Source organism: Arachis stenosperma, chromosome 6, assembly GCF_014773155.1.
Source record: "Arachis stenosperma cultivar V10309 chromosome 6, arast.V10309.gnm1.PFL2, whole genome shotgun sequence".
In the NCBI taxonomy this organism is placed as follows: Eukaryota; Viridiplantae; Streptophyta; class Magnoliopsida; order Fabales; family Fabaceae; genus Arachis; species Arachis stenosperma.
In genome coordinates, this window is record NC_080382.1 from 90,148,848 (window position 1) to 90,171,573 (window position 22,726).

At 33.0% G+C, this 22,726-nt stretch overlaps 1 protein-coding gene, 1 long non-coding RNA gene and 1 other non-coding gene across 3 annotated transcripts; 2 read left to right on the forward strand and 1 right to left on the reverse strand.

The window, feature by feature from the left end:
- The first annotated feature begins 1,845 nt into the window (after positions 1-1,845).
- Positions 1,846-1,929, forward strand: TRNAL-CAA (transfer RNA leucine (anticodon CAA)). Its single transcript has one exon. It is a non-coding gene; the product is annotated as a tRNA-Leu (tRNA).
- A 538-nt stretch (positions 1,930-2,467) lies between these two features.
- On the reverse strand, positions 2,468-9,224 carry LOC130932664 (purple acid phosphatase 22-like). The gene is made up of 5 exons (XM_057862054.1): positions 8,877-9,224; positions 8,192-8,483; positions 3,551-4,119; positions 3,378-3,466; positions 2,468-2,940 (listed from the first exon to the last, which is right to left on the reverse strand). The coding sequence occupies exons 1-5, from the start codon at positions 9,222-9,224 to the stop codon at positions 2,724-2,726; spliced, it is 1,515 nt and encodes a 504-aa protein (XP_057718037.1). The 3' UTR covers positions 2,468-2,723.
- On the forward strand, positions 8,772-9,363 carry LOC130932665 (uncharacterized). The gene is made up of 2 exons (XR_009067513.1): positions 8,772-9,000; positions 9,118-9,363. It is a non-coding gene; the product is annotated as an uncharacterized LOC130932665 (long non-coding RNA).
- The last annotated feature ends 13,363 nt before the right edge of the window (positions 9,364-22,726 follow it).

The following is a 22,726-nucleotide window of genomic DNA, read 5'->3' on the forward strand; positions in this document are numbered from 1 at the left end:
TTTTAATATAAAATTATAAAAAAATTATGTATTTATATATTTTAAAAGACCAAACAATCTATGTAATAAACCTGAGTCTGACTTATTAAAAAATTTAAACTTTTAAAATAATTTGAGTTTGGACTTATTTTCTATCAAACCATACAAGGCCTACAGGCCAGTCCACAAGCTTCTGACAGACTATTTGGCCTTTCTCCATCTCTATAGATGCTGATTAGTTCTAGACTTCTAGGCGGGAGGAACAAATTGGATGACAACTTTCAAGAGAGAACTAGGTAAGTTGAACTTAGATGGATCTATCCTTTAATATTTTGGTTCGCCTACATGCATTAGGCTCCTTCTTATTACCAAATAAGAGTTATAGCTAGTTTTCGTGCTGAATTTTTGCCATAAACCATCACTGTGGCATAAATGTGGGGCTTGTACGTAAGATTGAAGGCAGGAGCAGCAGAACATAAGGCAAAGGCAGCAGAAGACAAGGTAAAGATACAGATCATGGAGAACCTGGTGAAATACATCATCCAACAGTAAGGACATACTTTACCACCTGAAATTGATGCACAGCTTAAGTCTTTGGGGAGTGGAGCAAAATAGGGATCTTAAACACAATTTTTTTTCCTTTGTGAACAGTATTCTTTGAGAAGTATTTGTTATTAACTATTTTCGTTTGGGATCTAATAAATATCAGTTAGAATACCACATCATTGTGTTTTAAGTCAAGTATTTTTTTTACTGTAATTGCAAACATAATCAGTTAAATTAATACGTAACATGTTAAAATTAAAAGATTTTTTAAATATTGTTTGTGATATGAAAACGAAATTCAAATAATCAATTTAAATCAAAACAAAATTGAACTTTTAGCGGCGGTTACTATGGGACGACGCAAAATCCTAACTTTAACAAAATTAAATAGCGGCGGTTATCTACCCGCCGCGAAATCGGTCTAAAATCAGTTCTGGAAGATAGCAGCGGTTGCTAACCGCCGCAAAATATTTTCGACGCTAAACACAATTTGGCAGCGGTTATTCCGACAGTCGTAAAAAACCGCCGCTAAAGGTTTACCGGCGCCCTTACTAGCAACGGTCAACCAACAGTTGCAAAATGTCTAGCGGTTCGCCATCCGAGGTTTCAACCGCCGCCATCTGCCGCATTTGTTGTAGTGTAAAAACAGATTTGATATTGATACGTATTTTTTTACTTATTTAACGACATTTTGTCGAACACTTAGAGAGAACTTTCCTTCTTCGAGCTATTAACGTAATTCTAGCTCACTCATGGGACGTAAATATCTCTAATATTTATAGGAAAAAAATATATGGATAAATTTTTTTTGTGAAAAAGTGTATTTTTAACTGACTGGCATTTTCTATTTCGACGCACCTCCATGGCGAGGACTTGTGGAATTATTTTCTTAGAATTATTTTAGTTGATTTTGTTTTTTGGAGCTTTGGTTCGTTCAATATAAAAAAAGCATTTTAATTTTGTATTTTATATACACATATTTAATATTTTTTAGCAACATTATTTACACAATTAAATTGGTATTTATTCTAAATATCAACTTAAATTCAAATTTAAAAAGAGGAATAAGTAAAAGTGAACAAAAGTTATAATTTAATTCATAATTGTAAGTTAGATGTTTAAAATAGAACACCGCTTTAGATATAAAAATTGCATTATTCTTTAATCATAATCTTAGTAGACTAATTCTGTGTTTATTGCTTTTTTATATTGTTCTGTTGGATACTTAATGATATGTGTAACGGTATAAGGAAAGGAAGGCTATGGTCCGGATAGAAGAATATTATATAATATATAAAATGTCGAGATACTTGCGTAACTGTCAGGATGGCCGAGTGGTCTAAGGCGCCAGACTCAAGTTCTGGTCTTCGTGAGAGGGCGTGGGTTCAAATCCCACTTCTGACATATTTTACTTTCTCAGTTTTGGCTGGGCCGAAACAAGTTATTCTTAACATAGGAATTAGGAAATCATTGTACCCAAGGAAAAACTCCAAAAAAATGAAAAACTATCATTTGGTTTTTGTGAACCAGTGGGGCCGGAGCCCAAAAGACAAAATTACATCAAAGAGTTCTCTTGGAGCATAAAAATTCACTATCTGATTCTAACAAGTGTGTTTTTTGACTTTTTCTTTTGACCCACAACAACTGTTTTAATTCTGGTGGTTAAGCCAACCAAACATTATTACGAACTTATCACGCCATATGATCTTCCAAACCCAGGAAAAAGCTGTAGGGTCTTAGACCAAGGAGCAAGGAGGGGGAAAAAATACTGAGGATTTGAAAATTATATTCTTGACCCAAAAAAAAGAACATTATATTAAGAAATAAGAACCAAAAATATATATATAGGTATATTAACGTTATTCTTTGTATTTGTACTTCGGATGAGTGACATTCCATTCTTCCAAAAGACAATACGTTACACACATTTATGAATGAAGTGTCTTTATACTTATTAATTTGTTTATTTGAGTATCATTACTTGATTATACATACATCATGTAATGTAAGAAAATTGAAAGAAATAATAAGTTATAAATCTACCAGCGGCTAATTTACTGCGTACATTTTTCACTTTCCACATCCTATCAACTGAGCAGCTAATTAAGTAGATAACTTAAAGTTATTGCAAGCAAATCACCAATCTTCCCTTTGTTAGCAGAAAGGAACAATACATCATTCGAGTTGCACTATATAATCTACAGTTCTTCATGAACAACCTTTTGGTCTGGTCTACCTGAACATGCTTTTGATCTGCTTAAGCTCTCTATCCAAACACCATCAGCTATTACTGCATCAGTGTCATTGTTGCGGTGCCATGACCAGTATGCACGTGTTTCGTCTACTATTTTCAACCTTCCATGGCCAAAGCTTGACTCCCGGTACAACGACAGTGGACTTGGAGGGCTTTTAAAACTATCATCGCCAATCAATCAAACGTATACATAAAGAAAATTACACTTAATAAAGTAGTTAAAGAGGTGTGAAAAATATTTTCTTTAAAAACAAATATAGCTACTTATTATCATCATCACTTGAAAATAAAAAATTAAAAACCCTAGAAAAGTATGTAACAATAATCTCTTTCCACAATAATATGAAAAATGTTAGGGAGTTAATTTTTTTACATCAAAGTCATTTTTTTTAAAATTAATTTATTTATGTTAAATTTTAAATTCTAAATTATAAATTCTTAACTCTCAAACTTAAGATCTCAAACTTAAATAATTTTAAATCTTAAGTTGTAAAAAAAATGAAAAATTAAAAAAAAAATAGATAATATTAACTAATAAAAGATTAGTTATTTTATTTTCTCTAATACTATATGCTATAGGGGGAAAAAACCATCTTACTTCAATGCAAGGCCTTCACGATTTCCTCCATCACCAACTGTCACATATATTGGACCACAGGAATCAGCTTTGTTGTCATAAATTCGAGTCTGCAGGAAGAATCAACAAAACATTTCGTAAAAAAACTATAAATACTTGAATGGAAAAAATTGTAATAAGAAAGAATGACATACAAATCGTTCATAGGCATGAACATGTCCAGCAAAAACCAAGTCAACCCGTGCTTGATAGAGCAAATCCTCCATAACTTTCCTCATACTCTCACCTTCACCTTGGTGTGCCTCATTAGTATTATACCAAGGCGCATGCAACAACACAATCACCCAAGGCGTCTTGCTCCTATCGATGTTAGCCAAATCGTTCTGAAGCCACGTGTACTGCTCTGATTGGGCGTCGAAGTCCGTGTAGGAACCGAGCATGATGACGTGGGTGGAAGCAACCTCGAAAGAGTAGTATAGATTTGAAGTTGATCCGCTTTCTTGAAACGGCATCGCCCACCTTGCGTTGTAAGCTTTGAAGCCGTGAGGGTAGATGATGGTGAAAATCTCCATCTCGTGGTTTCCTTCAGTAACCATCCATGGCCTTTTGCTGGCGTATGGTTGCACCAAACGGCCGAAGGAGTCCCATAGAGGTTGCTGTGTATCGGCGTACGATAAGTCACCTGGTAATAGGAACACGTCGTAGTCGCTACTATCCACGTGTTTTAACGTCGATGCTGTCCATTCCGTTTGTCCCAAGTCCCCTACACATATACGGTAAATTATTCCTCCAACAGATTCGAAAATGTCCAAATCTAATTACTGTTGTTACATTAGTATGACAATTTGCAAAGTAGGATTTATGAAACTAGTCCTCGGCCTTTAATTTCACCAGCGCTCACCTTATGATGACCTCTGGTTCCAGTTTAAAAATTAAAGCTAAAACTATTTCAAAAAAGCTATTAGCACACCAAAATAGCCACCAAAAAGTATGATTTAATTTATTTTTAATATGTATTTATATTTTAATATATATTTTATATTAATAATTAATTTTAATGATTAATTTTAATATATACATAAGGTAATCCAAATTATTCTTAGTGAATATACTCGTCAATGCCACGCACATACCTAATAGCGTCACAAACATCCTCTTTCTTTATAGAATGACACACATCTATACAAAATTTTAATTTTTTAGGATTAACCGCTAATTTAATATCGAAAATATTTAACCGTTCATAAAAATGTTATCGACAAAACAGTTTTTAAAAAATTTGAAAAGTGATAAAAATAATTAATAAATATTATATTTTTTTGAATGACAAAAATTTTATGTATTTAACAAATAACTTGTCTATTGAATCAAATTTTTGTGGCAAAAATATTTAAAAAGTGCAAAAATATTAAGCAAAAAAGTTGATCTCTAAATATTTTTTATTTTAAAAAAAATGTGTTCATTCACAATTAATTTTTTTAATTTACTTTTTACAAAATTATCAAACTTTAAAGATAAAAATATTTTTTTAAAATTATAATTACAAAATTTTCTATCAAAATCTTATCTCTAAAATCTTTTTTTAAAATATATATTTAATATTTAATTCTTTTATTTTTTCGCGTTTTTAAATCTTTTGAAAATTTACTTGGTCGTTAGCATCTTTTGAAATTCTTTTTGTCAGCAATGCATGTGAACTTTCAGAGCTACTATTTTGATAATTCATTTATTTTAATTTCTTATTATTAAAATCACCAATAAATACTATTAGAGGATATAGCAAAAATGGTGAGATAGATGGTTATGGTGACAAAAAGTTCTTGAGTTTGAGGTAAAAATTTGTTATTTAAAGTGGATGATTTTTTCATGAAAAGGGATTTTATCATTTTTATTTTGATAATATAATTTTTTTTTATAAATTTATACAAATATACAATACAAAATAATTCTGTGTAGAGTGATATTATTATTTTTTTATTCGACTAAATGATTGATTAAGGACATAATTGTCTATATAACAAAAGTTTTGGTCCTTCTTTAATTTTCATTTGAATAGGGTTTTTTAATAATTTTAATATAATTAAATTTTTTATTAATAAACTTTATTCATGGTCCTTAGTGTTAATTTCGTCTTCATTAAACCATTCTGATAATAATTAAAGTGAAATAAAGTAGTATAATGAGGAAAAGAAATTATATGATGGGATTAAGTTCCCTGTACTGAAATTGGAATTAAAGCAGCAGTTAAGTATGATTATCTATTGATGAAAAAATGATACATCGTTAAATGTTTTTTATTATACGACGAAAGTCATCATAATTCTTGTTAATTAAATAAATTTTAATTTTTAGTTTGTTATATTTTATATTAATAATTTAAATTTAAAAAAATAACTTGCTAATGAAGTTAATTACCAAAATCGTCCAAATTTTTAATACACAGACAAAAATATTTTTTACTTTTTTTAACGATAAAAATATCCTCAATATTTTAGAATTTGATAAAATTATCCAACGTTAAATATATTTTTAAAATCATTCTCAAAAATTGTTTTAGAATTTAGATTTTGATCTAATTTTTTTAAGTACGATTAAAAAGATGAGATAGATTTATCGTTTAAGTAATTTTATATTTAGTATTTTTTTGAGATTTTTTTCTATCAATAACCAAAAATATTAAAAAATATAGAAATTGAATTTTTTTTATCCAGTTTTTTGTATTATCTAGTTTCTAAATAATTATTTAAATATTTTTATAAAATTTTAAATTAAATATATAAGTAATTTATTAAATACAAAAATTGTTTGTTATTTATAAAATATATTATTATTTTTAGTTATTTTATCGTATTTTATAATGTTAAAAATATTTGTCAAAAGTAAAAATTATTTTTGTCAACGTTTCAAAAATTGGGTATAATTTTGATAATTTTGACATTATAAAATAAAGGTCCAAAACTTATTTGTTACTTCTATTGGTGGATCATTTTCTTAAAACAATTATGCTAGATGATGTTGGAGCATAAACTATGAAGAAAATATTCAATTTGGTCTTTCGAAATTATATTCGAGCCTCAATTTAATTTTGATATTTTAATTTTTTTTAATTTAATTTTTAAATTTTTTAATTGATTCTGTAATAAATGAAAATTACTGTAAAAATTAATGTGATTAAAATTTAAAAAATTTAAAAATTTAATTGAAGTAATTAAAATTTTAAAGATGAAATTAAAGTTCGAGTATAATTTTAAATACTAAACTGAATATTTTTTTAATTTTATGCTTGTGTTGTTAATTGAAGTAGTTTAGTATAGTTTGTATTATTATATATGCTATATTATGTATTAGTCACATATTATTCATGTTATGAAGACATCTCCCGCTCTACTAAGCCTATGGGACATAATTGTATAATGAAAAAGTATAGGTAAATAATAAAAATATTAAACAATATAAATAATAAATATATTAGATATTTATTTTATTAATGTACCATTGGTTATTTTAATATTAAAATTTAAAAGATTAATTTAAAAGTATAATGTATTTTAATTTAATTAATAATTATTCATATTATTCAACAAAATCATTGTTCCTTAATATTCTCTTTGTATAATTAACTTATATAGCCCCATTTGCTAAACAAGCTGATGAGTTGTTTAGATATATTTATAATATATTTTGTATTTATTTTATTCTAAACTCTTAGCTTTAAAGAGTAAGAAAAACATGCTTGTTTTGGTCACCATGATAAATTCTTGACTTTTTTTATATTATAATAAGACTATTAACCTTACTAAGATCGTGACTTAAACGTTATTTGAACAATATATATAAAAAAAATTATTTATCAAACTAATTTTAATAGCTAATTTTGTATGTGTTTTACATTCTTTATTTTTTTTCTGTAGCCAATTGGAAGTAGGTAAATTGAAAAAAAACGAGAACCAATTACAAAAAAAATTGTTTAAAAAGTCAGTAAAATTGATTAAAAAATAAAAACCGATTAAATCAATTTAATTTTTTTTATTAAAAACCCGATTAAAAATCAATTTTTTAAATTACTTTTTAAATATATAATATATACAAGTATATTATTTTATTATATTTAATCTAACTCTAACTCCAACTCCAACTAAACTTTTAAAATAACAAACACCGATGGTCACCCTAATTCCTAAGTCCTAACCCTTTCAGGCTTTCACTTTCAAGAGTTCCTAGGGCCAGCCCCTACTCATTCCCATTTTCTGCCACGACATTTAGCACGTCTCACGTGCCTAAAGTTTAACTAGCATATTACATATACAATAAAATTAATTATTAATATAAAATATATATTTATATATAAATATATTAATAATTATTTTTAATAAATAATTTTATTATAAAAATAATATTTTTTAAATAAATATTATAATAAATCATATTTAATAAATTTTAAATATTTTAATTTTTATTTTAATTATTTTATTTTTTATTTTTAAAATAAATAAAATAATTTAAACACCATAATAAAAAACATTATAAAATTCACTTTTTTTTATATTTTTTGAACAATTCTTTGTTTAGTTTGGTAATATAAGTTTGGCAACAGAGCCTGATAATGAGTAGCGTACACTCCACCACCACACACCCGTTAACCACCTTATCTGCTGTTTCCTTCCAGCTCAAAGCACTCATCAACAACGTAACTACAACTACTTCTATAACTAACTTTACTCCATCGTGGTCAGATGCAAAAGGGTATCAATAATCAAAATGTACCCTTACCAAACCATATGCCAAATTATCAAAGCTTGGTAAAGAAATTAAACGAAAATCAAAATGAAACATACCTACGATGACGAATTCGATGGGCAACTTGGGCGGTGGAGTCTTGAATGAGAACTCGGGTCCGGAGCCTCCACAGCGGTAGAAGTAAGTGGTGCTGGGCTCAAGTGGCCCTATCACGGCGTTGTGGATCCTGCCGGAGTTATAGAAAAAATACTGGTACGAAGTATGTTTTCCGGTAGCTTTTTTGGAATATTCTCCTGACTTTGTTCCGTACTCTACCACAGATTTTGTGTGTTTTCCTTCTGTAATCCATGACACCCTCATCTTGTCTCTTCCCACCAACGAAATGTGCACCTTTAAGAATTTACAAACATTTTCAAATCATAATATTCTATGGAAATATTTAAACATTAGAAAATGTCGAAGAAGCTAATTAACATGGCACAGTAAACATTGCACTCACCATTTAACGTAAATATATATATATATTTAAAATTTTTGAAAACAAGAACATTCCAAATTCAATTCAAAAAAATATTTAAAATTTAAACTCAACAGAAACAAAAACTCATTTTAAGGGAGCTTCATACGGAACTTATTTGACAAACTATTATAATATTAATTAAAATTGACTGCTGTAATATCGATTTTATACCATCAGTCTGTACATATTTTCGTATAAGTAGAATATTGTTAAAATTAAAATTATATATTATGCGGATATAAATATTTTTGCAACGAACGAACCTGCTGAGGTTCGGACTCAGATAATTGATGAGGAGTGATGATGGTTGGACGAGCAGGGAGGCGAACGAAACCACTAATATCATGAGATAGAAGGGGTTGAGGGAACAAGAGAAAGCATAATAAGGTGTGTATGAGGAGTGGGAACGTAGCAATAGACTTTAAACATTTCGACATGATGTTAATATTGTTGTTATTATAGCATGGATTATTTATTGATATTGATAATTTCTTCAATTTGTAGCTGCAGCAAGTAGTAAAGGATAGCTTCTTGAACGTAGTGATGGAGGAAGAACAGCCATTTTTGTTATATAATGGGATTGCGGAAACAGAGGACGAGAAAGAATACATTTAATTAAAATAACAATTTGTATGGGTTGACTATATGGAAGGGAGGTTGTGTTTCAATGGCTTAAGGCAAGATCCGTGTAAAGATTAACTGTATTATGTTATTAGGTAGTACCACATGACGATGGAATCATGGAATCAATCTTATTCCTTTGACACGGGAAGCATACGTTGAGCAGAAGTGATTTATTAGTTTATTTGTCTTTGTTTAACCAATTGTTTTGGCTTTGGTTTTGTTCTTAACTCAAACACTACAAATTTAAACGAAAATGGTTAGTAATAAAAAAATTAATTAAAAATAGATAAAATTTATTTTATTTAATATTATTAATTATTATTAAAATTAATGAACATTAAGTAAAATAAATTTAGACTATTTTTTTAATTTTCTTAACACATCGAGAACAAGAACAAAAGAATACAAGCTAACGAGGAATTAACCCTGATCGATACTTTGGCTCCTTCTACAAGTTAAGGACTATTATCAAAATTGATATTGCACTACAAGATAAATGGTAAATTGCAGCGAAAAATTGTTGGCGATTTCTTGAACAGCTGCCAATCGATGGAATAGTGGCAATTTCGGTAGTGAACACATGTTCCGTTGAAAACTGATGAAAATAGCGGCGGTTTAATTTTTAAACTGCTGCGAATAACATTTTGCAAGAGTTTATTAAAATTTTTGGCAAAAACATAAACAGTCATTCTTCACGTTCTCGCATGAATCCTAGGGGACCAAAGGTGTCAATCACCATCTCTGAGATATTCCGCCGCCGTGACTCTTTCCTCCGTCAGTTCCAGTCGTCACGTCCGCGTTGTCGTTCTTCACTATCATTGGTCTGCTCCCTTCGCCGTGTAGCTCCTGCGCGCGAAAGGAAAGTGGAAGGGGTTGTCCAAGTCTTCTCACTCCGCCGTGCACGTCCGTGTCATCAGTGTCCTTCCTATCTGTCCATCCTAGTGTCACCGTCAGCATCTTTTCCCCTATTGTGCGTTGCTCGATCGCTTCTTCTCTCCTCTCTTTGGTTCGTTCTTCTCCCTTCTCCTTTTGTCCCAGATCTGCTAGTGATGAATTAACTGCATTGGTGGTCCTCATGTATATAACTAGGCATAGATACAATTGTTGTAAAACTGTACAAAATGATCATGAATGAATAATATTCTCTGCTTTACTCTCAATTTACAATTCATCTTCTGACTGCTGAGAATGTACTAGTTCGTGATGAAATTTCCTTTTATTCTTTCATTTCATTTCAAATAATTCATAGTTGCTAAAAACCTTTATACTAGATGTGAATAACTTACTCTATAGTAGCATTTTTTCAATTTCATTCATAGGACTTCATAAATTCTCAAGGGAAGATATTAAAGTTTAATGTGAAGTATCATACCAGTTTTGATGGTATCTTTTTTTAGCTATCAATTACTTTTACTAAAGGAAATCTCGTGCCTGCCTCTGCTTTGGTAGTAGATATTGTTGGGATTGGTGATTCATTAATGTCTTAAATTTGCCGTTAAAAAACTATAATTGAGCTAATAAGGGTTGTAGAAGATCAGGATTGGTTTAAAGGCTTAGATGAGAAATGGAAGGTAACAATAAATTTTCTATTTCTTAACTTGTTGTGCAAATTTATTCTTTATAAGGCAAAATTTTTGTTTTTTAAGCTTATTGTAGTGTGAAATAATGATTCTGCAATCATGAAGAAACATTTCTAAGTGCCTCTATTCTAGAATTAAATCTCTTGAAAGTATAGTTTTACGTTCTACTTACAAAATTCCAGGTATATCTACACAGGAACTGTGAGGGCGAAATGGATCCTAAAGGTGACATATGGGCGACTCCATATAGATGGGTGACGGAGGAAAAATGTCGGTAAAGATTTTCACAAAAATATCGCGTTGCAAGTATAGTTCTAAACCGACAATTAAACCTCAATCAATATTAAAATTATTTGTCACTTAAGCAAACCCAATAAAATTAACCAAAGTATTAAACTTCGGTCGTATCTCAAGGAATTACAGAGAAGTGTACTTATAATTGATTTATGAAAAAGTATTTTTGGGATTTTCGTGATAAGAGACAAGTAATATAAATAACAAGGAAATAAAATAACAACTAAGAAAAGTCCTAGCAAGGATTGAGAATTGAAATTCCTATACTCGTTATCATTATCAATTGTGATGGTAATTGCCTTTTGCTTGCACTTAGTTAACCTCTAATAATGAAGGAAAGTCAAGTGAGTAAAATCAACTTAAGTTCACAAGTCCTAATCAAAGATTAGATTTAGTGATGTCTAAACTAACTAGCAATTTTTAATCACCAATCAACAAAAGAATTTTGATAACTTAAGAGTCTCTAATTGATCAAAAGAACATAAAAATCTAATTTAAAATCCAATCAAGCATTTTATCAAAAATTTGGGAGGCATAAAATAAAAACAGAGAAAACTAACAAGACATAGCAAAATCTAAGACTAACCAAAGCCAAGAAATAACAATAACAAGGCGATTGAACAATAAGAAACGTGAAACATAAATTGCATTAATGAAAGTTGAGAGTAACACATGAGTTCATAAACTAAATTAGCAAAATAAAGGAATCAATAGGAGAAGTAGATAACTAAAGTGCAAGAACAAATAAGACTAAAAAACCTAAAAACCTAGAGAGAGGAGAGAGCCTCTCTCTCTTGAAAATTACATCTAAATCTAAAGTGTATGAATGAAGTGTGAATGATTGATTCCCTCTTCCAGCTCCACTCTATAGCCTCTAATATGTATTTTCAGGCCTGAAACTGGGTCAAAAGTAACCCATAAATTGCCCCCAACATTTTCTGCAATTGCAGCACGTGACGCTCTGCCACGTGTACGCATCGCCCACGCGTACGCGTCGCTTGAACTCGGCACTATTCACGCATAAGTGTCAGCCACGCGTGCGCGTCGTATGAATGCTACACCAGTCACGCATATGCGTCGTCCACGCATATGCGCCGCTTCTAGCTTCTCAAAACAACACTTTCTTGTGTTCCTTCCACTTTTGCATGCTTCCTTTCCATCTTTTAAGCCATTCTTGCCCTATAAAATCTGAAAACACTTAACACACATATCACGGCATCGAATGGTAATAAAGGAGAGTTAAAAATTAGCAAATTTAAGGCCAAAGAAGCATGTTTTCAATCATAGCGCAAAATTAGGAAGGAGAATGTAAAACATGCGAATTTTAGGAATAAGTGTGAGAATAATGGATAAAATTCACTCATTTCAGTACAAAAATAACCATAAAATAGTGGCTCATCAATGGGGCTACATGGTAATAGCGTACAAGACAAATGAATTTCAAAAACATACGTTGGCTCCTATAGAGGTGAGTTATCTTTTAATAAACCTGGTAAAACTCTTGCAAGGCATTTATGGGCTTATACAAACTTCAGTTACAACACTGGTAAGATCTGTGGCGGCCTAATCTTAAAGGGATAAATTTGCTTTGGTAATTTTAAAAATTTCTTTTTTAATTTCTATAGTTTTTTCCTTGATTTGGAATGAGTAAGCAAATGAGGATTAATGGAAGTTAATTTATTTAAGGATGGATCACTCTTGTCTGCTTTATGGTGTCAAATATGTTTTAGTAGGCAATGGGATTGATTGGCTTTTATTAATAGAAATAAATAAAGATGCATTATTTATTTATTTTTTAATTTATATTTTTTTAAAGAAAAAGAAAAAGAACTTGCCTTCTCTTCAGTTTTTGTGAGGGTAAATTGTCTGTTTCTCCCCTAAAGAAGTATGTGCAGTTTCACTTCTCATGTATCGATGTTGATCAAGATTATTTGATTCATGGATCCTTTTGAAAGGTTAATAGTCATGTACCAGAAGTAGAAAGAATGAAAGATGATTCCTTGCCAATAATTTAGTCTTTTCCGTGGGACAGGTATTGTCTCTTGAAGCAAATATTGATGAGTGAAAGGATCGATGCTAGAAGCTATTCAAAGAATGTAAGAAGTTTATGTAAGTTCTTTATGGTATTCCTATATTGGATCTACTATTGCGTTAATCAATCATTATCATTGTTATACAAAAATTGTCTACTCGAGATTTCAAAGTTATAACTTTATACATGACTGGTTTTTCTTTTTATTTTTCATATAAAGAGAAAATATGAGATTTTTCTCCTCTACTCATGATGAGTTCAATTGAATTTTTATCAATCATATGCAAAAAAATTAAATATTTTGTTGCATTTGTGGGTGTATGATCTTGGTGTTTTATTTTAATAATTTTTTTTGAGCAAATTTCTTATCCTACTCTCAATTATCCTTGCTAATCTCTTTGTGAATAAATATGCATATATGTAATATGAATTTTGTAATTGTAAATTTAGTTAATGATGTATCAACTCTATTTATCTATAGTGACATCGATTTTAAGAAAATTTAACTTGGCTTTTGATTTTAAGTCTTTTATGCAGTTTAACTTAGTAAACAGCTAGATCGTTCAGAATAATGACTTGTTGTATGGTCTTTTAAGTGAAAACTTACTACCGAATGATTATGGTATCTAAAATACATGGTTTAGCCCATCAGACTATTTTGGAATTGCATATTAAAAAGTCGTTGATTTTTTATCTGTATCTCCTCAGGATAGCTTTGGGGGAAGCATATAACGGAGAAATTGGCTTTGTTGATTCGTTAGAAATATTTGGCGGTGGCTTGGATGACCCTGTTAGTGAGTCACTTAGAGGTTGTTAAAAATCATGATTTTACATATATTCTGTTTTAAAGGTTCATGTTATGTATTTTACGTACGTGTTATATTTTTGTAGGTGCAAGTATTATAGAATCTCTTTGCTTTTTCTGTTATCTCTTTTCCAGGACCGGTCATATCTAGATTCGTTCGCAGGTAAGCCATTGAACATAATGCTGCACCTTTTTCTAGAGGATTCATGTAGCAATCAAAACTCACCACTAGAAAAATACTTATTACAGACAGATATTTCCAACAGATTTTATCCCATGGAAATATAGATAGATTTTACGATGGAATTTTTGTCCAAAACAAAAAAAAAAATGAATTAGCATAAATTACAGAAAAAAAAGAGAATCTGTCGGAAAATCTGTCGAAAAAATTAATATTTTTCATGGATTTTTATCACTTTCAATTTTTTGGATTTTTATTTTTTTGTTTGAAATACTGATTGTTTAGATTTTGTTGTTCAATTAGTTTATTCTTTTTTCAGTTACTAAGATGATTATATGGCTTTAAGTCTAAAACATGAGCAATTAAGGCAAAGGTTCTATGATATGACATTCATTTGATATATTGTCAGATCATATAAGAATATATGACTTTCAGAGTAGTGGATATAAAAGACTAACCTGTTTGTTGTTAAGACATCATATAATAGGATGACTATACAAAACTTTGTGTACTATCATCATATCAAAATTAAATCCCTAAATCTATTGGTGCAAAATTCTCACACTTCGTACAACTAAACCAGCAAGTGTATTGGGTCGTCCAAGTAATACATGAGTTAGTCAGGGTTGATCCCACGAGGATTGTGATTTGAAGTAAGCTATGGTTATCTTATAGATCTTAGTCAGGCGGATAAAAGAGTTGTTGGATTTGTTTAAACGCATAAAATAGAATAAGATGGAATTACTATGTTTGATTATAATCAGTGATAAGAAGATGGTTAAGGCTTAGAGATGCTTTGTTCTTCTGGATTAGTTCTAGTCTTACTGTCTTCTTTAGCTGTGAATGATTTCTTCTATGGCAGGATGTATGTGTGGTGGCATGAATTTTCACACTTCGTACAACTGAACCTGCAAGTGCACTGGGTCGTCCAAGTAATACCTAAGCGAGTTAGAGTCGATCCCACGAGGATTGTGGTTTGAAGCAAGTTATGGTTATCTTGTAGATCTTAGTCAGGCGGATAGAAGAAGTAGATATGTTGTTTAGATGAATAAAAGGAAATAAAGAGATCTTAACTAGGTTGATATGTTTGCAATGATAAGAAGACGATTAAGGCTTGGAGATGCTTTATTCTTCTGGATAACTCTGGTTTTACTGTCTTCTTCAACTGTGAATGATTTCTCCTATGGCAGGCTGTATGTGATCAACGCCGGTTGAGAGATCGCGAATGCTCTTCCAGATTTAAACCCCAGGGTTAGTGTGGATACATTCTAATTGAGGGTGAAGCTCCTGGAGTCCATTCTCCTTTATGATCCTTCTCAAAATGCCACAGACAAGGTCGAATCTTCCAAATCAGAGAATGCTGTGTCTTTGAGTTCTAGCCTCCACCATAGAGACCCTAATCTCCCCAAACCTCGGCTAAACTGGTGTCTCGAGAAGTCCTCAACGAAGTCGTGGATTAGTCGTCTAAGAGATGTATAATCAAGCTAGTGGTTCATCATTGTCTGATAAAAAACGCACTCTAAACCCATGTAGAATGATATAACCTTATTCCAGTTCAACACATACATAATGATGAAGAATGAAGATACAACTTAGAATAGAGAATCAAACACAGATTGAAAAGAAACAGTAATACTTTTATTGATCCATAAAACTCAGCAGAGCTCCTCCCCTCAACCTAGGAGGTTTAGAAACTTATACTGATAGTGAATATAATATGAAAAACGTGTAAAGTGTCTATGATCTTTGAATAGTATAAAAATTCTCAAATAAATGCTAGACTAATGACTAAGGATTACATAAGAAGGGTAAAACAGTCTTTTAGTGCCAAAATCCACTTCTAGGGCCTACTTGATGAGTGTTTGGGCTGAACTTTGATGAGATCCACGTGATAGGAGGCCTCTAGGGCATTGAACATTGGCTAGAGGGTCCTTTATGGGCGTTGGACGCTGGTCTCTTCTCCTTTGGGCGCTGGACGCCAAAATAGGGCAGGAGGCTGGCGTTGGACGCCAGTTTTGGGCCTTCAATTATGAAGAAAAGTATGAACTATCATACATTGATGGAAAGCACTGGATGTTAGATTTTCATAGCCATTGAGAACACTCTATTTGGATATTTGTAGCTCCAGAAAAGCTCTTTCAAATGCAAGGAGGTCAGATCCAGACTGCATTTGCAGTGCTTTCTCTGTCTCTGAGTCAGACTTTTGCTCCAGCTCCTCAATTTCAACCAGAAAATATCTGAAATTGCATAAAAACACACAAACTCAAAGTAGAATCCAAAAATCCAAATTTTGCACTAAAACCTATGAAAAATCAATAAAACTTAAACAAAAACATACTAAAAACTATATGAAAATAATGGAAAAAATCGTATAAAATATCCGCTCATCAGAACACCAAACTTAAACTGTTGCTTGTCCCCAAGACACTAAAAACAAAGTAGGATAAAAAGAAGGGTAAGATATAATAAATCTCAAAGTTTCCAATGAAGCTCAGTTTCAATTAGATGAGCGGGACTTAGTAGCTATTTGCTTCTACATAGTTTTGGCAGCTCACTATCCGTTGAAACTCAGAAGTGTTGGTCTCTTTAGGAACTTAGAATCCAAATGATATTATTGACTCTCCTAGTTTAGTTCTTTTTTATTCTTGAACACAGATTTTTAGAGTCTTGGTTGTGACCCTAAGCACTTTGTTTTCCAGTATTACCACTGGATACATAAATGCCATAGACACTTTAACTGGGTGAACCCTTTCGGATTGTAATTCAACTTTGCTAGAATCCACAGATAGAGGTGTCTTTGGACCACGACTTTAACTGCTCTGTCTCAAGCTTTTCACTTGACACCTTTACACTATAAGCATATGGTTAGGGACAGCTTGGTTGAGCCGCTTAGGCCAGTATTTTATTCTTTATAGGCCCTCCTAACCATTGATGCTCAAAGCCTTGGATCCTTTTACCCTTGCCTTTTGGTTTAAAGGGTTATTAGCTTTTTGCTCTTGCCTTTTGGTTTAAAGAGCTATTGGCTTTTTCTGCCTTTTTTTTTGCATGCATATATATATATATATATATATATATATATATATATATATATATATATATATATATATATATATATATATATTATTTTTTTTCTTTTGCAACATGCTTTTTCTTTTTCTTTTTGTTGCTTTTTCTTGCTTCAAGAATCAATTTTTGGATTTTTCAGATTACCAATAATACTTTTCCTTTTTCATCATTCTTTCAAGAGCCAATATTCTTAATTTCAATTTCAAATATGCACTGTTTATTCATACATTCAGAAAACAAAAGCAATGCCACCACATCAAAATAATTGACTATTCTTATTATAAACTTGAAATTCATGTATCTCTCAATTCTTTTCAAATAAAATTTTCTTTTTAAGTAAGGTGAGAGATATATGGAAAATCTTATAACTTTAAGACATAGATAGAAATGATCATGCAATAAGAACAAGAGAACAAACAATACAACCTAACAGAAAATAGAAAAAATAACATAAGAAAAGGGAATTAAGAGAACGAATCCACCTTAGTGATAGCGAATACTACTCCTCCTTGAGGATCCAATGTAGTGCTTGATCTCTTAAATGTAACGCCCTTGTCTCTATTGTTCTTCCCTCACAGCCCTTTGATCTTCCCTCATAGCCCTTTGGTCTTCTCTTATTTCATTAAGGATGGTGGAATGCTCTTGATGCTCTAACCTCAATTGCTCTATATTAGTGTTTAATTCTCCAAGAGAATTATGTAATTGGTCCCAATAGCCTTGAGGAGGGAATTGCATCCCTAGAGGTATATCAGGGATCTCATGTTGAGGCGGTTGCACAGGCTCTTGTGCATGCTCTCTAGTTTGCTCCATCCTCTTCTTAGTGATGGGCTTGTCCTCCTCAATGGAGATATCTCCCTCTATGACATTTCCAGCTGAATTGCATAGATGACAGATGAGGTGTGAGAATGTCAACCTTGCTTTGGTGGAAGGCTTCTCAGCTATCTTGTACAATTCTTGAGGGATAACCTCATGTACTTCCACCTTACTTCTAATCATAATGCAATGGATCATGAAGGCTCTTTCAATAGTCACTTCTGACCGGTTGCTAGTGGGGATGATAGAGCGTTGGATGAATTCCAACCAACCTCTAGCTATGGGCTTGAGGTCAAACCTTCTTAGTTGAATGGGCTTGCCTTGGGAATCCCTTTTCCACTATGCTCCTTCCACATAGGTGTATGAGAGCACTTGATCCAGTCTCTGATCAAATTTGACTCTTCTAGTGTAAGGATGTGGGTCTCCTTGCATCAAGGACAAGTTGAACGCCAACCTCACACTTTCTGGGCTAAAATCTAAGATTTTTTCTCGGACCATGGTGCTCCAATTCTTGTGATTTGGGTTCACATTAATGTCATGGTTTTTCGTGACCCATGCATTAGCATAAAACTCCTACACCATTAAAATCTCAACCTCTTAGATGGGATTGGTTAGGAATTGCTAACCTCTTCTCCGAACCTCTTTTCGGATTTCCGGATACTCATTCTTCTTGGGCTTAAAAGGGACCTCAGGGATCACCTTTTTCTCTGCCACTACTTTATACAAGTGGTCTTGGTGGGCTTTGATGATGAATCTCTCCATCTCCCAAGATTCGGAGGTGGCGGATACTGCCTTTCCTTTCCTCTTTCTAGAGGGTTCTCCAACCTTGGGTGCCATAAGTGGGAATGGAAAGCAAAAAGCAATGCTTTTCCAACACCAAACTTAAAAGCTTTGCTCGTCCCCAAGCAAAAATAAAGAAAAGAGAAGAATAGAGTAGAAAAAGAAGAGAATAGAAGGAGATGGAGGGAGAGAGCAATTTGGCCAAGGGGGCTTTGATGTGTATGAGATGTGTGTGTATGAAGGGTTAGTAAGAGGGGTATTTATAGGAGTGGGCTAGGGTTGGGTTCGGTCATGGGTGGGGTAAATGGGAGGAAAACTGGATTTTGAAGTGGGTGGAGGTTGGTGGAAGTTATGATGGTTTTGGGGAAGTGATATGGATGTGATTGGGCTAGGGTTTATAGGGAAGAGTGTATGGAAAAGTGTGAAAGTAAGTGGGGTAGGTGAAGATGCTATGGGACCCACTAGTTCTGAGAGGCTAGGGAATTCAGATTTCCTACCCTCTGCATGGGCGTTGAACGCCCAGCACTATGCCCAAAGCTAGCGTTCAATGCTAGCCAGTATTCCCTGGTTAGCGTTCAATGCCATCAAGACAGTCCATCTAGAGTGTTCTGTTTTCATTGCTGAACCTTTCTGTCTCTATTCTGACTGTTGCACATGATCATGAACCTAATTAAATAAATTAAAGAAAAACAAAATTAAAGAAAAACAAAATTAAGGAATTAAAAGAAATAGAAATAATTAATTAGGGTTGGGTTGCCTCCCAACAAGCGCTCCTTTAACGTTACTAGCTTGACGGTCAGCTTCTTACAGAGGTTGATATGGGCTTAGAATTTTGCCCCTTACAGTGAACTTTCTACCTATATTCTCATGAATGAGCTCTACATGCTCTAGAGACAGGACATGATTCACTGTATGTGGTATGACTGGTTTCTTGGTGAAGACAACTCTCATGCCAGGTGAGAAGTCTTCGATGGGAATTTTCTTATCCCACCAGCCTTTAGCTACTTTCTTCCTAGTACCTTTATTGTCAGTGCTTGTTAATGGCCGCCCAACACCAAACTTAGAATTGATGTTTGGGGGCTTAGTAAAGCTCTGCACTGAAAGAAATGGTTGGAACACTAAGTGTTGCACAATTATCTCTCTTTTTTCAGAGGGACAGTTGGGGTGATGTATCCTAAACAAGATGTGATCCTTTCGTAGTTGTAGAATCAATTCTCTCTTTGCTACATCAATGATAGCATTGGCAGTGGCTAGGAAAGGTCTTCCAAGGATGAGAGATTCATCCTCATCTTTTCCAGTATCTAAGATAATGAAGTTTGCAGGGATGTAAAGGTTTTCAACCTTCACCAAGACATCCTCTACTAAGCCATATGCTTTCTTCATTGATTTGTCTGCCATCTCTAGTGAGATATTTGCAGTTTGTACCTCAAAGATTCCCAACTTCTCCATTACAAAGAGTGACATGAGGTTTATATTTGACTCTAGGTCACACTAAGCCTTCTCAAAGGTCATGGAGCTTATGGTGCAAGGAATTAGGAAGTGTCCAGGATCTGGAAGCTTCTAAGGTAGCTTTTGCTGAACCAAAGTATTGAGTTCTTTGGAAAGCACTGGAGGTTCTTCCTCCAAAGGCTTTGTACCAAATAGCTTGGCATTCACCTTCATGAGAGCTACTAGGTACCAAGCAACTTGCTCTTCCCTAGTGTCCTTATCCTCATCAGAGGATGAGTATTCACCAGAACTTATGCACTGCAATAGTACATGCAAGGGAACCTCTATGGTCTTTATGTGAGCCTTGGCTTCTGATGAGCGGATAATTTATACGCTTTTTGGCATTGTTTTTAGGTAGTTTTTAGTAAGTTCAAGCTACTTTTAGGGATGTTTTCATTAGTTTTTATGTTAAATTCACATTTCTAGACTTTACTATGAGTTTTTGTGTTTTTCTGTGATTTCAGGTAAAATCTGGCTGAAATTGAGGGACTTGAGCAAGACTCTGAAAAAGGCTGACAAAAGGACTGCTGATGCTGTTGGAATCTGACCTCCCTGCACTCAAAATGGATTTTCTGGAGTTACAGAACTCCAAATGGCGCGCTCTCAACGGCGTTGGAAAGTAGACATCCAGAGCTTTCCAGCAATATATAATAGTCCATACTTTATTCGGAAATTGAAGACGTAACTTGGCGTTGAACGCCAAGTACATGCTGCAATCTGGAGTTAAACGCCAGAAACACGTCATGATCCGGAGTTGAACGCCCAAAACACGTCATAACTTGGAGTTCAACTCTAATAAAAGCCTCAGCTCGTGGATAGATCAAGCTCAGCCCAAACATACACCAAGTGGGCCCCGGAAGTGGATTTATGCATCAATTACTTACTCATGTAAACCCTAGGAGCTAGTTTATTATAAATAGAACTTTTTACTATCATAATCTCATCCTGGATTGTAATTTGAATCCTGTGATCACGTTTTGGGGGCTGGCCATTCGGCCATGCCTGAACCTTTCACTTATGTATTTTCAATGGTGGAGTTTCTGCACACCATAGATTAAGGGTGTGGAGCTCTGCTGTACCTCAAAGTTTCAATACAATTACTATTACTTTCTATTCAATTCTCTCTTATTCTTATTCCAAGATATACGTTACACTTAACTTTGATGAATGTGATGATCCGTGACACTCATTATCATTCTCACCTATGAACGCCCGTGATTGACAACCACTTCCGTTCTACCTTAGGCCGGGCGCATATCTCTTAGATTCCCCAATAGAATCTTCGTGATATAAGCTAGATAGATGGCGGCATTCATGAGGATCCGGAAAGTCTAAACCTTGTCTATGGTATTCCGAGTAGGATTCTGGGATTGAATGACTGTGACGAGCTTCAAACTCCTGAAGGCTGGGCGTGATGACAAACGCAAAAGAATCAAGGGATTCTATTCCAATCTGATTGAGAACCGACAGATGATTAGTCGTGCTGTGACAGAGCATAGGAACGTTTTCACTGAGAGGATGGGATGTAGCCACTGACAATGGTGATGCCCTACATACAGCTTGCCATGGAAAGGAGTAAGAAGGATTGGACGACTGTAATAGGAAAGTAGAGATTCAAGAGGAGCACAGCATCTCCATACACTTATCTGAAATTTCTACTATTAATTTACATAAGTATTTCTATCCCTTTTATTTTCTTTTTATTATTGATTTTCGAAAACCAAAACTATTTAATCTGCCTAACTGAGATTTACAAGGTGACCATAGCTTGCTTCATACCAACAATCTCTGTGGGATCGACCCTTACTCGCGTAAGGTTTATTACTTGGACGACCCAGTACACTTGCTGGTTAGTTGAACGGAGTTGTGAATTCAAATAGAGCCCATTATTAAATTTCATACAAGTACAAAGAGCATGGATCACAATTTCGTCCACCAAGTTTTTGGCGCCGTTGCCGGGGATTGTTCGAGTATGGACAACTGACGGTTCATCTTGTTGCTCAGATTAGGTAATTTTCTTTTCAAAAATCTTTTTCAAAATTTTTCTTTTATTTTTCGTTTTTCCAAATCCTATTTTCGAAAAAAAAAGAAAATAACTAATAAAAATCCAAAAAAGTTAGAAAATCATAAAAACCAAAAATATTTTGTGTTTCTTGTTTGAGTCTTGAGTCAATTTTTAAGTTTGGTGTCAATTGCATGCTTAAAAAAATTTTCTTGCATTTTGCGAAAAATCCATGCATTCATAGTGTTCTTCATGATCTTCAAGTTGTTCTTGATAAGTCCTCTTGTTTGATCTTGATGATTTCTTGTTTTGTGTCTTATGTTGTTTTTCATATGCATTTTTTGTTTGTTAAAGTCCATGCATTCAAGATTTCTAAGTTTGGTGTCTTGCATGTTTTCTTTGCATCAAAAAAAAATTTTCAAAATTATGTTCTTGATGTTCATCATGA

What these genes read in the sequence shown, in the direction of transcription:
- LOC130932664 (XM_057862054.1), bottom strand. Translation starts at nt 9,224, where the DNA reads ATGTATTCTTTCTCGTCCTCTGTTTCCGCAATCCCATTATATAACAAA. An exon ending in CTGAGTCCGAACCTCAGCAG is followed by an intron (nt 8,484 to 8,876) that starts GTTCGTTCGTTG and finishes AAATTCTTAAAG; the next exon opens with GTGCACATTTCGTTGGTGGG. An exon ending in CGTGAAGGCCTTGCATTGAA is followed by an intron (nt 2,941 to 3,377) that starts GTAAGATGGTTT and finishes TGGCGATGATAG; the next exon opens with TTTTAAAAGCCCTCCAAGTC.